The 13,613-nt window shown below is 38.5% G+C and overlaps 1 protein-coding gene across 2 annotated transcripts; it reads left to right on the top strand.

Moving 5' to 3' along the window:
* Positions 1-472: 472 nt before the first annotated feature.
* LOC131800308 (uncharacterized) lies at positions 473-12,255 on the top strand. 2 transcript variants are annotated; one of them, XM_066164542.1, is made up of 6 exons: positions 473-581; positions 7,191-7,326; positions 8,661-9,228; positions 9,658-9,852; positions 10,800-10,911; positions 11,710-12,255. In XM_066164542.1, the coding sequence occupies exons 3-6, from the start codon at positions 8,707-8,709 to the stop codon at positions 11,745-11,747; spliced, it is 867 nt and encodes a 288-aa protein (XP_066020639.1). In that variant the 5' UTR covers positions 473-581; positions 7,191-7,326; positions 8,661-8,706; the 3' UTR covers positions 11,748-12,255. The 2 variants fall into 2 exon arrangements, with proteins under 2 accessions (XP_066020639.1, XP_058973975.2); XM_059117992.2 differs by lacking the exon at positions 473-581 and having other exon boundaries at positions 10,800-10,961.
* The last annotated feature ends 1,358 nt before the right edge of the window (positions 12,256-13,613 follow it).

Below are 13,613 nucleotides of genomic sequence, written 5' to 3'. Positions count from 1 at the left end.
GCAATCGGAATTTTTTTACAAAACGGCGGAGAAATCAGACAGTTTTTCATCAAAATCTTCCAAACATCCTCCAAAATTCAATTCGTTGAATAAAATATATCAGCTTAATTTACTAGTGTAATAATCTCCGCATTGCGCGTTGAAGACCACTCTTCACGGCTTAAAAAAGGTTTATATGGTCTCTTTGGAATGGTCAGGTAGCTGTAAATTCACCGATTGTTCTCCTGAATTCTCGAATGCAGTCTAGAGTAAAAGCAAGTGGCGTTAAACGTAATGGTTCCAATCCCGAGAACGGTCGCATATTTGCACATGTACGTATTGCGTACCTATATTTTCTATGTTATTTTGGTCAAAAATGAAATCTTATAGATACAAGGTAATGTGTATTACCTTTTCCACGAAAGCTGTCACGACACAAGTAGCTGCACCTTTGTCCTAACACTGACAGACTGTGCAATCAGCGCGAGGGAAAAGAGCGGTAAGAAGCAAAATTTATGATTTATATCCTCAAGAAAGAAAATATAAGTTCCCCTTGCCTCTATAGAGGTTTATAGACGTGGACGATTTCACTGCACTCAAAGGTATCTCACTTTTTGGTTGCTTTAATTATTTTGGCTTCATCTCTGAATGAGCCATACCATTTCCTAGTAATTTCAATCGACCAGTGATATAAGAATTGTACAGTTTTCATGTATTGCTAAGTGTCATCGTTATTGAAACGTTTTCGGAAAGTCGATAGACCTTTGGGCTGCACGCTTATAAATACTAATCGTGTACACCATAGTTTAACAGCCTTTTCAGGCACCAAATTTTCAGCGATAGATGTCACGCATTTGTCACAAACATGCGACTACCACGATGAGGATTCCAACCTCAGACTTTTTGATCATGGACTAACTAAGCGACAGACAATTTGGTTTTTTAACTGAGATTAAAAGTAAATTGGCCATCGCAAAGATTTTCTAAAGCTAACGTTTCAAGCGTTAGCGCTTCGTCAGGGCGAATGTAAACACAGTTTCTAAAGCTATCTTTACGAGCGTAAAAGCGACACTGACAACCTAAGTATTGGCAGCTAAGTCCTATGCTAAGTACAAACGTGACACATGTCCTACATTTACTGCTAGGATCTGTTGCACCGAAAACTAGTGTCTCATGTGAGTAAAATTTGGAAGATAGTACATTTTGTGTTCTGGTGTATCGCGAGAGACCTGTTTGTATTAGGAATTTGAGTTGATCGATGTTTCCTCGCATTCAGGCTTTCCGAGAAGGCTTATCCAATTTCTTAGTAGGAGCGAAACTCTGATAGCCATTCAGCCGTCAAGAAAAAATATCTTGAAGATGACAAGCATTTTTCGCGAACATGCGATTAGAAAATATTTTAATTCTACATGATGAGGATTCGAACCTCAGACTTTTGGAACGATTTCGCTGTCGGATCATCAACAAACTAAGCTTCAGACAATTTGGTTTTATCAACTGAGATTAAAATGTAAATTGGCCACCGCAAAGAGTTTCTGAAGCTAAAGTTTCGAGCGTTAGCTCTTCTTCAGGGCGAATGTAGAGACAGTTACTTCAGCTAACCTTACGAACGTAAACCCTTCGTCAAACCGACAGTTAACCTACGTATTGGCAGCTAAGTCATATGCAAACATCCTACATATTCTGCTAGGATCTGTTGCATCGAAAGCTATTGTCTTATGTGGATAAAATGAGGATTGTACATTTTTCACTCGGGAGAGACCTGTTTATATTGCGAATTTGAGTTAATCTATGTTTCCCCTTGCTTTCGTAGAGGTTTATAAACGGTGGACGATTTCACTGCACTCCGCAAAGGTACTGTTATTTTTCGGTTGCTGTAACTGATGATATAGACCATATCTCTAAATGAGCCATACCATTTCCTAGTAATTTCTTTTGATCTGTGATAAGAGTAATGTGCAATTTTCATGCATACTTTTCTAAATGTTATCATATTCAGTACGTTTACGGAAAGTCAATAAACCTTTAGGTTATATACACACAAGTAAGTTAGTTGTTTCTCCATAATTCAGGTCAATGGTTTAAGAGCCTTTTCAGGCGCCTTTTATTTGCAAAGTGTAATTGCTGATAAATGCAGTCGGGAAATATCTGAGGAAAAAGCAAAAGTTGGAGCATCAAATAGGAAAAAAATTGAAAATCAAGAGGCCAAAATTTTAGCTGGATATATGACGAGCATCTGTCACGAACATGCGACCAGAAAATATTTCATTTCGCCGCGATGAGGATTTGAACCTCAAACCATCCAACCGATTTCGCTGTCTGATCATCGACAAACTGTGCTATAGACAGTTTGGTTAAGTCAACTAAGATGATAATGTGAATTTGCCGCAGTTAAGAGTTTTTAAAGCTAACGTTTAGAGCATTAGCTCTTCGTCAGAGCGAATGTGGAGACCGTTACTGAAGCTAACTTTGCGAGCATAAACCCTGCGTCAAAGCGACGAACAACCTACGTATTTGCAACTAATTCATATGCTAAGTACTGAAGTAACACATATCCTACATATACTGCTAGGAACTACAGCATCGAAAGCTATTGTCTCATGTGGATAAAATGAGGAGGATTCTACAATTTCCACCCTCGTGAATTGCGACAGACCTATATGGTTTATATTGCAAACTTGAGTTGAACGATGTTTCCTCGCCTTCAGGCTTTCCAAGAAAGCTAATCCAGTTTCTTGATAGGAGTGAAACTCTAATAGCCATTCAGCCGTCAAGAAATATCTTAAATAAAGAAAAATATAAGTTCCCCTTGCCTTCGTAGAGGTTTATACAAGTGGACGATTTCACTGCTCTCTTCAAAGGTTCTGTTATTTTTCGGTTGCTGTAATTATTGGCCACATCTCTAAATGAGTCATATCATTTCCTAGTAATTTCCACTGATCCGTAATATTGGTAATGTACAATTTTCATGAAGGCTTTACCTAATGTTATCATGGTTCATACGTTTTCGGAAAATCAATGAACCTTTAGGCTACACTCAAGTAAGTTAGTTGTTTCTCCATAATTAAGGTTTATGGCTTAACAGCCTTTTAAAGCGTCTTTTACTTGCAAAGTGTATGATTGCTGATAAATGCAGTTGAAAAATACCTGATAAAAAAACAAAACTAAACTAACTGCATCAAAAAGTCCAATAAATCGACCCTTAGAGGCCAAATTTTTAGCCGGCTACATGGCGAGCATTTGTCACGAACATGCAACCAGAAGATATTTCATTTCGTCGCGATGAGGATTCGAACCTCAAACTATCTAACTAATTTCGCTGTCCGATCATTGATAAACTGGGCTATAGACAATTTGGTTTAGTCAACTAAAATGATAATAAAAATTGGACACCGTTCAGATTTTCTAAAGTTAAAGTTTAGAGCGTTAGCTCTTAGTCAAAGCGAATGTAAAGAGTGTCTTTAAGCTGACACCGTTTCAATGAAAGGCGGCATCTCTAGATGAGCTATACCACTTCCTTATAATTTCCATCGATTAGTGATATAAGTAGTGTAAAACTTTCTTTACTACCAAACGTTTTCATAGCTGATAGGTTTTCGGAGTTTATATTCACTTGATTTTCGGAAAGTCAATAAACCTTCAGGTTTCACACAAGTAAGTTAATTCAGTGTTTCTCCATAATATAGGTGTTATGGTTTAACAGCCCTTCAGTTCAGGCGCCTCTAATTTGCAGAGTGTAATTGCTGATAAATGCAGTTGGGAAAAAGCAAAACTAGATGCATCAAAAAGTCCCATAAAACGATCAATAAGAAGCCAAATTTTCCGTGATAGATGGCAAGCGATAAAGATGCGAACCTCACACTTTTCGACCGATTTTGTTGTCTAATAACCGACCAACTAAGCTACAGGCAATTTGATTTTATCAACTGATGTAAGTTTTATCAACTTATGTAAATTGGTCACCGTAAAGACCATCTAAAGCTGACGTTTCGAGCGTGACCGACAATTTACCTACTGGCAGCTAATTAAGTCATAGGCTATGTACAAATGTGACACGAATCCTAAATACGGCTACAGCCATGATTTGTTATGTAGAATGTGTTTTATGAGAGAAAATGAGATTGACCGTACATTTTGCATTCTGGTGTATCGTGAGAAACCTGATTACATTGCGAATGTGAGCTGATGTTTAGTCGCTTTCAGGCTTTCCAAGAAGGCCAGTTCAATTTATTGATAGGAAAGAAGCTCTTAAAGCCACTCAACCGTCAAGAAAAAGGTGAAACAGACACTAAGAAAATGTCATTTTCTTAATCCTTTCCGTCATAAAATGCCCATTTTATGATCCTAAGGTATGATTTTCGAGTAGATGGCATAGCTTAAGTGAGCCAGCGTTTTCTAAAAAATAACTTAGGAGCGTGAGTAAACAATTCAGCTTGGAAGAAAAGGAGCAAAATGTTGCTTCCAAATACAGCTTGAAAGCAAACTATTATTATCTTGTTGACAAGAGAATATTAGTTTATATTCTCTCACTATTAGTAATTTGTGTGTTCGTCTTGGTTTTTGCGGTAACCACAAAACACTGAACTTCTTACATGATTGCCAAAGATCAGCAGTGAGGCATTGACAGCCTTCTTTGCAGCGGTTAATCAAACCTTCTAAATCAGCCTAAGATCTGATTGAAATTCTCCCTTTAAGCTGCTAATACTGAGCGGTAGAATTTTGTAATAGCCAACACACTGATGTACTCTCAGAAATTTAATCTCTTCTTGGCACTGGTAATATAGAACGGCAGTCTATCCCGCTTTTAGCCTTAATATGTGTCACAGAGAAAAAAGTTTACGACTATGCCATGGGACCTTTTATCATTACAGGGAAAATAGGCGTATGAAGAGAACTCAGATTCGTAGGTGGTTCGCCGAGTAGAATCCGTTTTCAATGTTTGAAGCCAAATTATCTACATACAAAACATAAACAGCCGCCTTATAGGAGGACGGTGGGTTTTCCTTTGAGGAGCAAACTTAATGATTGAAGTAATTCAAAACTTTTTTCTCACAAAACCCCAACCTGTAATAAAGATTTTCTTCCCTTTTCGACATATTTTTGGTTTTCTGGTCTGCTTTTCTTTCTTTGAAAGCGTTCGATTGTTCTACAAAATGATCCTTACACAAAGAGGAGAGGAAGAAACCGACAACACCGCATGTAACCCAAAGGTCACATTTGAACAAGGAGAGAAAACCTTTATCTAGCGTAAGAGATATAAAAGCGTGTTGAGCCTAGTTAACGTTAGAGATGCCTGAAACGATTTGGTAAAGTTGATGAGATATGTTACTCTTTGTAGCTATCCTTTTTTGCGATGTTAGGTTTCATGTTTTTGTGCTTTACACCATGAGACTACGTTTGTTTATATTTTTTTCAGTCGGATTGTTCACAGTTATGTAATAGAGGTAATCAGTTTTAAAAAAAACCGAAAAATTTCTCTGTGATGAGGTTTTGTTTAGTTTTTTCAGTAACCTGACTGGGCCTAACCAATATACGCTTATACTCTTTTTGAACTTACTGACTTAGAGATGTAGTCAGTCACTTTATGTGAACGCAAACAAATAAAGTTTGTACATGGTCAGAGTGCTCCTGAACCAAACTGCAACACTGTTGTTCTCGTCTTTGATTTAGAAAAATATTCTTACAATTGATTTCCAATGTTTCTGAAGTAATTAAAGATAAACTATTTTTGCGTAGTGATGAGACAAGGGTCGCTTTTAGTTAACCCTTTACACCCTAGCATCAGTATGCATATTCTCCATACTGTTCTCCATACATTTCTTAAGGGTCTGAAAAGGAGAATTTGATAAACAGTTAAGAGTTCTTTAGTTATTAATCATTTCCCTTATTCTCATGAACTTGATGTTTGATTCAGGGCTGATATTGTAAATAGAAATTAGATGCCAGTTACTCTTAAGGGTCAAAGGGTTAATTCTTAGATTGCTGTTTGGCTTCCTGATGTAGTATCGCTACTCGAAATTATATGTTTTGTAGCATATAAACAAAGAAGTTCAGTTCACCGCGGAGAAAAATCATGTGTGTTCGCCAGGGGATTTCGTTTCCCTGTTATGGTCGATGATATAGAAAAGCAAAAATGTCAATTAAAATATAATGTGGTTATTTTAACAATGTCTATGTGCTGTCTTAAGTAATACTAATATTTGGCAGTATGTTGAGCCACAACTATGTTAATACCATGTTTAAACAGAGTATTAAAAATCGACGGTAATTTAAGTTAGTTCCATCTCTTTGCATTCCACGAAATCACCGTCAATAAATGATCGAAGCTCTGGGTTTGTTTAGAATCTTGATTTCGCGGTTGCGACAGCTTTCAATTGAGTGTCGATTGCAATCTATGTTTTGAAAATTATAAAAGCGTGTTTGAAATTAAAATTGAACACGATTACATACATACATACATGAGGGCGCGCGATTAACCATCTTCGATATAAGGTTCTGTAATAAACACTTCTTCTTTGTTTCTCCGAATCAGGACAAAACGATAACAATTCCTCTAAACAAGTTCATGTCTGTTTTATTCTAAGTATACGTCTACAATTAGAATTCACGTTCTCGGAAAAACCGCTCAAATGTCATTTTTCTACTGACGTTTGGGTAACTGCGTAAACGGCCTCAAAGCTTGTCTAGCTTTGCTCGGTCAACAAACATTTCATCCTCTCTTGAGCTCGGTCAATACGTTTTCTGTCTTATGACTACAAGGTTAAAAATTATGAAAGCGCTCATAAGAAGGGCGCGTGATTAACCGCTTCAATAGGAGGTTCTGTAATAAACACTGACTTCTTTATTTCTCCGAATCCGGAAAAAACGACAGCAATTCCTCTAAACAAGCTCATGTCTGTTTTATTCTAAGTATACGTCTACAATTAGAATTCACGTTCTCGGAAAAACCGCTCAAATGTCATTTTTCTACTGATGTTTGGGTAACTGCGTAAACGGCCTCAAAGCTTGTCTAGGTTATCTTTCTAGGATACCTATCGCCTCCAAAACTTCTTCGGGTATCGAGTTCCTACGCAGAAAATCGGCGAAATAATCTTCGCACACATGCAGATTGTAACTGGAGTCATCTTTGTGGTGCGCTCAGCGTGACTCATTTTTTAAATTTTTGGGTTGCTTCATAAACAAGCTTACGGCTCCTCTTTCTGTCTTTCTAGGAAACCGCCCAAGTGTCTCATTCAAGTATTGAATTTCTTCGCAGAAAGTCGATGAACTAACAATCATTGCCAATCTGTAGTTTGTGTCCGAAGCAAGAGGATATTTTAAGGGCCTCAAAACGCTCAGAAAACGAAGGTACGTCTTTAAACTAAGTAGTAGTAGCATTAAAATTGTAAAAACGACCTTATAATTTCGAATTTTAGACTCTCACAAAGGAGACAGTGTTCCTCAATGATGAATCACATGATTTGCATTCTATAGATGAACACGAACGGAGTGTTATTCAAATCAATGAGACAGAATTTCTTGTACAGAAGATAGAAATGCAAGTTTTTTTTCGCCAAAAGGAAATCTACTTCAATTCGGATCCTGGCGCGCATGCTTCAAAGATCACGCGCTAGGAGACATGCTATATATCCTCCATATCAAGGAAAGTCAACTCGTTTTTTTTAAAAACCTCTAGGTAAGGAGTCTAAAATGGAGCCTCGTTCATTTTTATGTCCATGGCCGCGAGGTTCCGCAGTTAACAGGATAAAAGGATAAACGGGTGCAATGCAAATTATACTATTTCGGATCTATTACAACTGATCCCTTTCAAAACATCGCTTCTTCATTAGTTAGCATGTTGGTCGGTCTAGAGCTGGAGATCAGGTTTTTGTGTCATAAAGAGGTGATCTTCGCAGTAAATCAGCCCACCAACAGCAAAGTGAGCAATTTAATTTGAACAACAAATGTTAAAAAATGAAATTTTACGTTCGCAACCGCATGAAGTATCTCCAATTTCCTGGAACTTGGAGACATTTCTTTCGTTCCATTTGGACTTGACCCGAAGGTTACGTTCACATAATTTTAACTCTTATTAAGGGAGGTACGTGACAGCATAGTCTCAAATGGGCGAGAGTTAACTGTAAGATACGTTATTCAGCAATAATCTGAAGTCTTTGTGCAAATTCTAATTACACCGCGAAAATTAAATTCTTGACATGCACAAATGCTACTTCATCATGAAGCAGACCTATTAGGACCTCAAATTTGTGGCTCAAAAAAAATTATTTTTAAATCTTCAATGGTATTATATAAATCCTCAGTTTCTATCCAACCGAGTAATTTTTCCATCGTAGAACGCAAGTTAATATGATTTTATAAACGTAACCTCAGTAGCGAAGGGTGCTTCCGAGGGTCTGAGATGTCTCTATGGTAACCTGAGTACCTTAAATAATCGATAATTTGACTTTGTATGATAAATTTAAGGAAACGATTGAAAATAAAATAAAATATAAATTGCTTTTTAAGGCTATTTGATTTAAAAAGTTTAAACATCTTTTTGCTACCATTGAAGCAGTTAGTGTCACTGATATTTAGGTATCTTAATTAGAGTATTAATAGAGCTCATAGACAAAACAGAGTCACGTGACTGCAAGTAACGTTAGCTTTGCTCAGGCAATAATTCATCATTTCAACTATCACAGGCGAGAAGTCAAAAGTCAAACCCAAGGACAGACCAGTTAGACAGTCATGCAGCAGATATCTTATGATCAGCCACAGGCAGAGTCTGAAGCACACTCACCCACTGGACAACAAGGCTATGTCCACGATGGACAACAAGGCAATGTCTCCACCGAACAACAAGGCTATGTCCCCACTGGACAACAAGGCTATGTCCCCACTGGACAACAAGGCTATGTCCCCACTGGACAACAAGGCTATGTCCCCACTGGACAACAAGGCTATGTCCCCACTGGACAACAAGGCTATGTCCCCACTGGACAACAAGGCTATGTCCCCACTGGACAACAAGGCTATGTCCCCACTGGACAACAAGGCTATGTCCCCACTGGACAACAAGGCTATGTCCCCACTGGACAACAAGGCTATGTCCCCACTGGACACCCTGCCCATGCCCCCACTGGACAACCTGTCCAATCCGTTCCAGGCCCTGGTGTCCTTGTGCAGCCCCCAGTGAATCAACCTAGGGCAGGGCGGATGAACAAAGCCCATCTAAAAACTATGCTGGGTTGCTCAAGAATTTTTGAGTTTGTAAGTAGTTAAAAGATATGAAAAGGTTTTAACGAATGATATCGGATTAGCAGGAGTTTTGAGTGAAAACTTTGCTCGGTGACTTCTTAATATTCCTAGCCAACACATTTCTCTTTTATTTCCAAACTTTTAAATTTATCACTTCGAATCGTGTTTGGAAAATTAATGTTATGATAGTTTTTTTTTTTCTTAATGTTGTATGCAATAAAATGCATTTGATCTACAAATGTAATCAAAACGAGTATCGTATGGATCCCTAAGGGTTAAGGCCGTGCATCGGGATACTTTTATTCTAAGTTAGAAATCATTAGGAAGCTTCGTTGGAACACCACTTGTGGTGCTCTCTTGCCCTTCTCCAGCTTTGTATCAATAATTAAAGAGAGATGGTCATACTCACTGTTCATGACCTTACCTTGTTCTCTTACACAGGTCGTCTTGTTAATCGCCTCGCCATGTGGTGTTGCTTACTCAAACCGTACATTCGTTTGGAATAGTCGAGCGTCGTTCTTCGCAGGAGTCTCCATATTTTCTTGGATAATGGTGATAGTCCTCCTAATTGCGTTTTTGTTTGGCATCCACAAAGACCGGCGATACTTCAGGACACCATCATATGCCTCACTGATAGTGAGTATTGCAACTAATTCATTCCGATAATTCATGAATGTGATACGAATACATGGCCGTATTCATGATGCCCAAAGACTCTCTGAAATCGATTCAGTGTTCGTATGGAGCCTCTGAAAGGTGTTGAGACAAAAAGCAGCCTCATTCTTGTGCTCTGGTACAAATCATTTTCACAAGAAAGGTTTTGCACTCTTGACTCTTGGAACTCAGAGTGGTATTTTAGATCACTGATCGGGTAAATTGACATTTAGCACTATCTAGAAAAATTAACTGGGAAATGGCCATCAAAGTGAGAGAGGATAAAAACATAGAAGCTTATGACTTTGAAGGAATATTTGACCAACGAAGTAATTACCTAAAAAAGCTCTCATATATTAAACTTCAGACTGACATAGTTTGATGCTGCTCCCATACAATTGGGTGGGATAATTCTAAAATTATCACCACTAATCGGTGTTACCACCAGCGCCTTTGTTTGGAGGCTTGACATATTAACTCCGCCCACGCTCCTTTAAATCGTGACGATGGCGGTTTGCTTCCTGACGCCTATTTACACCTCGTCAGAAAAAAGGCCGCTAATTAGTGATCATATAAAAGGACCTCTTGTTGCAGCGTTTAGATCACCCCTGATGAAGGCAATAGACAGGAGTATCGAAGCGTTGGGTCTATAAAAAGGAATTAAAGAACTGTTGAAGGCTGGACACTTGACTATCCCAACTGCAAAAAATACAGCTAGTTACTCGGCAGATATATTGCCTTGTACTCAAGATGTCTGACTCTTTCTCAGGCTTCTCCCCCTTAGAAACGAGGTTGTGAGGATTTAATTTTGACGTTTAGGCGGCAGACGACATGTTGCTCTTTTATTTTTTGTTACTGGCAATGGAATGTTTAAAACTAATCTTTTTCTGCTCTAACACCTGTCAAAAACACCTGTTCTTTTCCCACAGATTTTAGTTGTACAAGTCTTCATGACCATACTACTCATCGCTAGTACTACAAGCCTGGCTATGCCCGGTGTTGAATTGTATAAAGCTGGCAAACGTGACCGTGAGCTATATGGTAAAGAAAAAACTTTTGACGTAAACGATGTGTTTCTCGGTTTCGCCTTGGTACGTTATTTTACTTTTTCCTTAAATTTTCTGTTCCTACCGCCTCAGTGAGAAGTGTTAATTTTTTCACTACATGACAGACACTGGTAACAACAGGATGGTAAAAAACAAACAAACAAAGAAACACTAAATATAAAGCATTTGAGATCTGCTTGTCTTGAAATATTCTTCAGCTTGTTTAGACCCTGGTGTGAAGTTGAAATTTATGTGTCTTCTGAGTTTGGTACCCCTCACCCCTCGTTCTCCGCCCCCTTCCTACCAAAAATTCCTGGATCTTTCCCCTGGGATAGCCCAACAATCAGCGCCCCGGACACTGAATCAATAGATCTCAGTTCGATCTTTGGTCAGTGCCATCGTGTTGCCTACTTGGGCAAGACACTTTACTCTGACAGTTCCTCTCTCCAGGCAGGAGTGTGTTAAGCATTAGGGACCGTTTGTTATCTATCGCCGGGGCGGAGAAGCAAGGATTTTGGTTGTGTCACAATAAAATTTACCTGATTCCCCCCCTAAGGCTCAGTAGTATTCTGACCCCCTCCCCCCCTCTCATTGGCAGCTGAAAAAAACCATGACTTTCTTCCTCTCTCTCCCCCCCCCCCCCCACGTGATCCTCTCCAAACTCCTCCAACCATGCTATAGAAGATTAAATATACAATAAAACTTACAAACACATAGCAAACGGTAAAATCAAAGCTGGCTCACTTGACAAAAAAAACCTCTTTCATAAAGTTTTTCTCTCTTCATTTTTCAGGCGGGCGGTGTGTCGGCCTGTCTGTGTTTCGTGGATGACATCCCACAACTGATTAAGATGTACAGATTGCAAAGGGCAGAGGAAATTGCTGCGGCTAATAATACCCAGTAGCCTCTCTACTGACCTTCATCTGCGGTAGCCTGGATCAGCAACAAAGTAGTCAGTTTAAAAAATTTGTAGAGGAAGGCTTTGTTTGAAAGCGCGTCCATAGCTTTGATTGATTTTGTTGGTTAGCTGCATAAAAAACGTTATAGAGAGCTACAATGCTGAAACTTAGTTCGTTTTGACTTGTCCTTTATTCATATTTCACATTTATCATGGTTAATCTTTTTTTTCTAGCTAGATTTTTTTAACTTAAGCATAACAAGTATGTATTTCAGGCTTTTTGAGTAAAACTGTGGCACCTATCACCCTAAAGAAGCGATGATCGTAAGAGACATACGATCGTGTGAAGTGTCACATAAAATACTCTGTCTTTTATATATATCGTTTGTTGAACCCTTGTTGAAATAAAACTTAGAGAATAAATTTTGATAAAAAGTCTTACTGAACTGTCGATGGTTACCTTTCTTAGCTTTGATCAGCAAAACCTCATAATGGTAAATAACGATGCTACAAACCAATCGCCACACAATGTTATCGATTTCGTTTCATTTTAGTTTTCTCCCTTTTATCCTTCTTTAATGGTTTAGCAATGGAAGAAAAAAGCTATTATGGTTTTTATGTATTATGAGGCAACTAGGAGTACCCTCCCCAGCCCCCCCCCCCCCACCCCCAATGAGATACTAGTCCATCGCGAAGTTACCTACAAGCATTTCATCAAGCTTCCCTGACAATTCGCCATTGACTCATTTATATTCCTGGGGGGGGGGGGGAGTGGAGAGAGTTACTGTGAGAGTCATATCAAACTCACGGGGTACAAATAGTCTTAACATGAATATAGTGACCACGCCCACTTCAACGCCCCACTCAAATCGAGTGTAATTTTCGAACATTTTACCATCGTGCGGATTCTCTACGGAAAAAGTACTCAATGTATCTCTGAAATATTAAACTATAATATTGTGGCTTCCTATTTCGCTAATTTTCTAACTTGAAGGTAAAGTTTTTCCCTCGTCATTTTAACCTTTTCTCCGAGCGGTTGCTTGAAATTAACAAGGCGTTTTTGTTCAAAACACAACCGAGCGAAGCATCTCGGGCGATATCCCTTTTATGCAAGCGCAATTTAAAAATGTACCGCCAGAATCAAAAAGAGGAACAAATTTCCTTTGTTTTGATATGTAATGTGTCGAACAAAAAGCAGATTTACCCTCGTCAAATGGCGTTTCAAAACAGCTGTATCTTCCTCCTTTTGATTTTTTCCTATTTTGTGAGCGTGAAGCAGTAGGAGAGGGATCGGGAAACTCAGAAAGCACTTCGGGAATTAATCTGCCATTGTTTACTTACGAGATAAACAAGTAAGATTTGTGAAGTTCATCGCAGTATGAAGTCTAAATAAATGCCTTTTTTAAGCTTGTTCGCAGGATTTTTCGTAAACTTCCCTAATTAATTTTTCGTTTCAGCTTACTAATCTATACTATTTCAAAGCAAAGAAGTTTTCAGAGAAAACCATGAGTCGGTCCTTTCAATAATTGTAAACAAAGTGTTTGAGCAATCAGGTATACGAGGTATAATAACCAATAGCCATATATCAGAAGTCTTCAGAAAGAAACTATTCTGTTTTCAGAAAGCTGTCAAGAAAGCTAGTAATCGTGGCAATTAAATGCATTTCTTAGCAATTTGGAAACGGGCCCTCGGTATCGATTTAAGGTGTATTACAACGAGGTTGATGTACATCAGCTTAAAGATGAGAACAGCCAGTTAAGGGGGAGAAAAAATAAAATTAGAAGAATCGTTGGTACAGG

Source organism: Pocillopora verrucosa, chromosome 3, assembly GCF_036669915.1.
Source record: "Pocillopora verrucosa isolate sample1 chromosome 3, ASM3666991v2, whole genome shotgun sequence".
NCBI classification, from domain to species: domain Eukaryota; kingdom Metazoa; phylum Cnidaria; class Anthozoa; order Scleractinia; family Pocilloporidae; genus Pocillopora; species Pocillopora verrucosa.
Note: the sequence above shows the minus strand (reverse complement) of the source record. Positions and strands in the feature narration are given on the sequence as shown.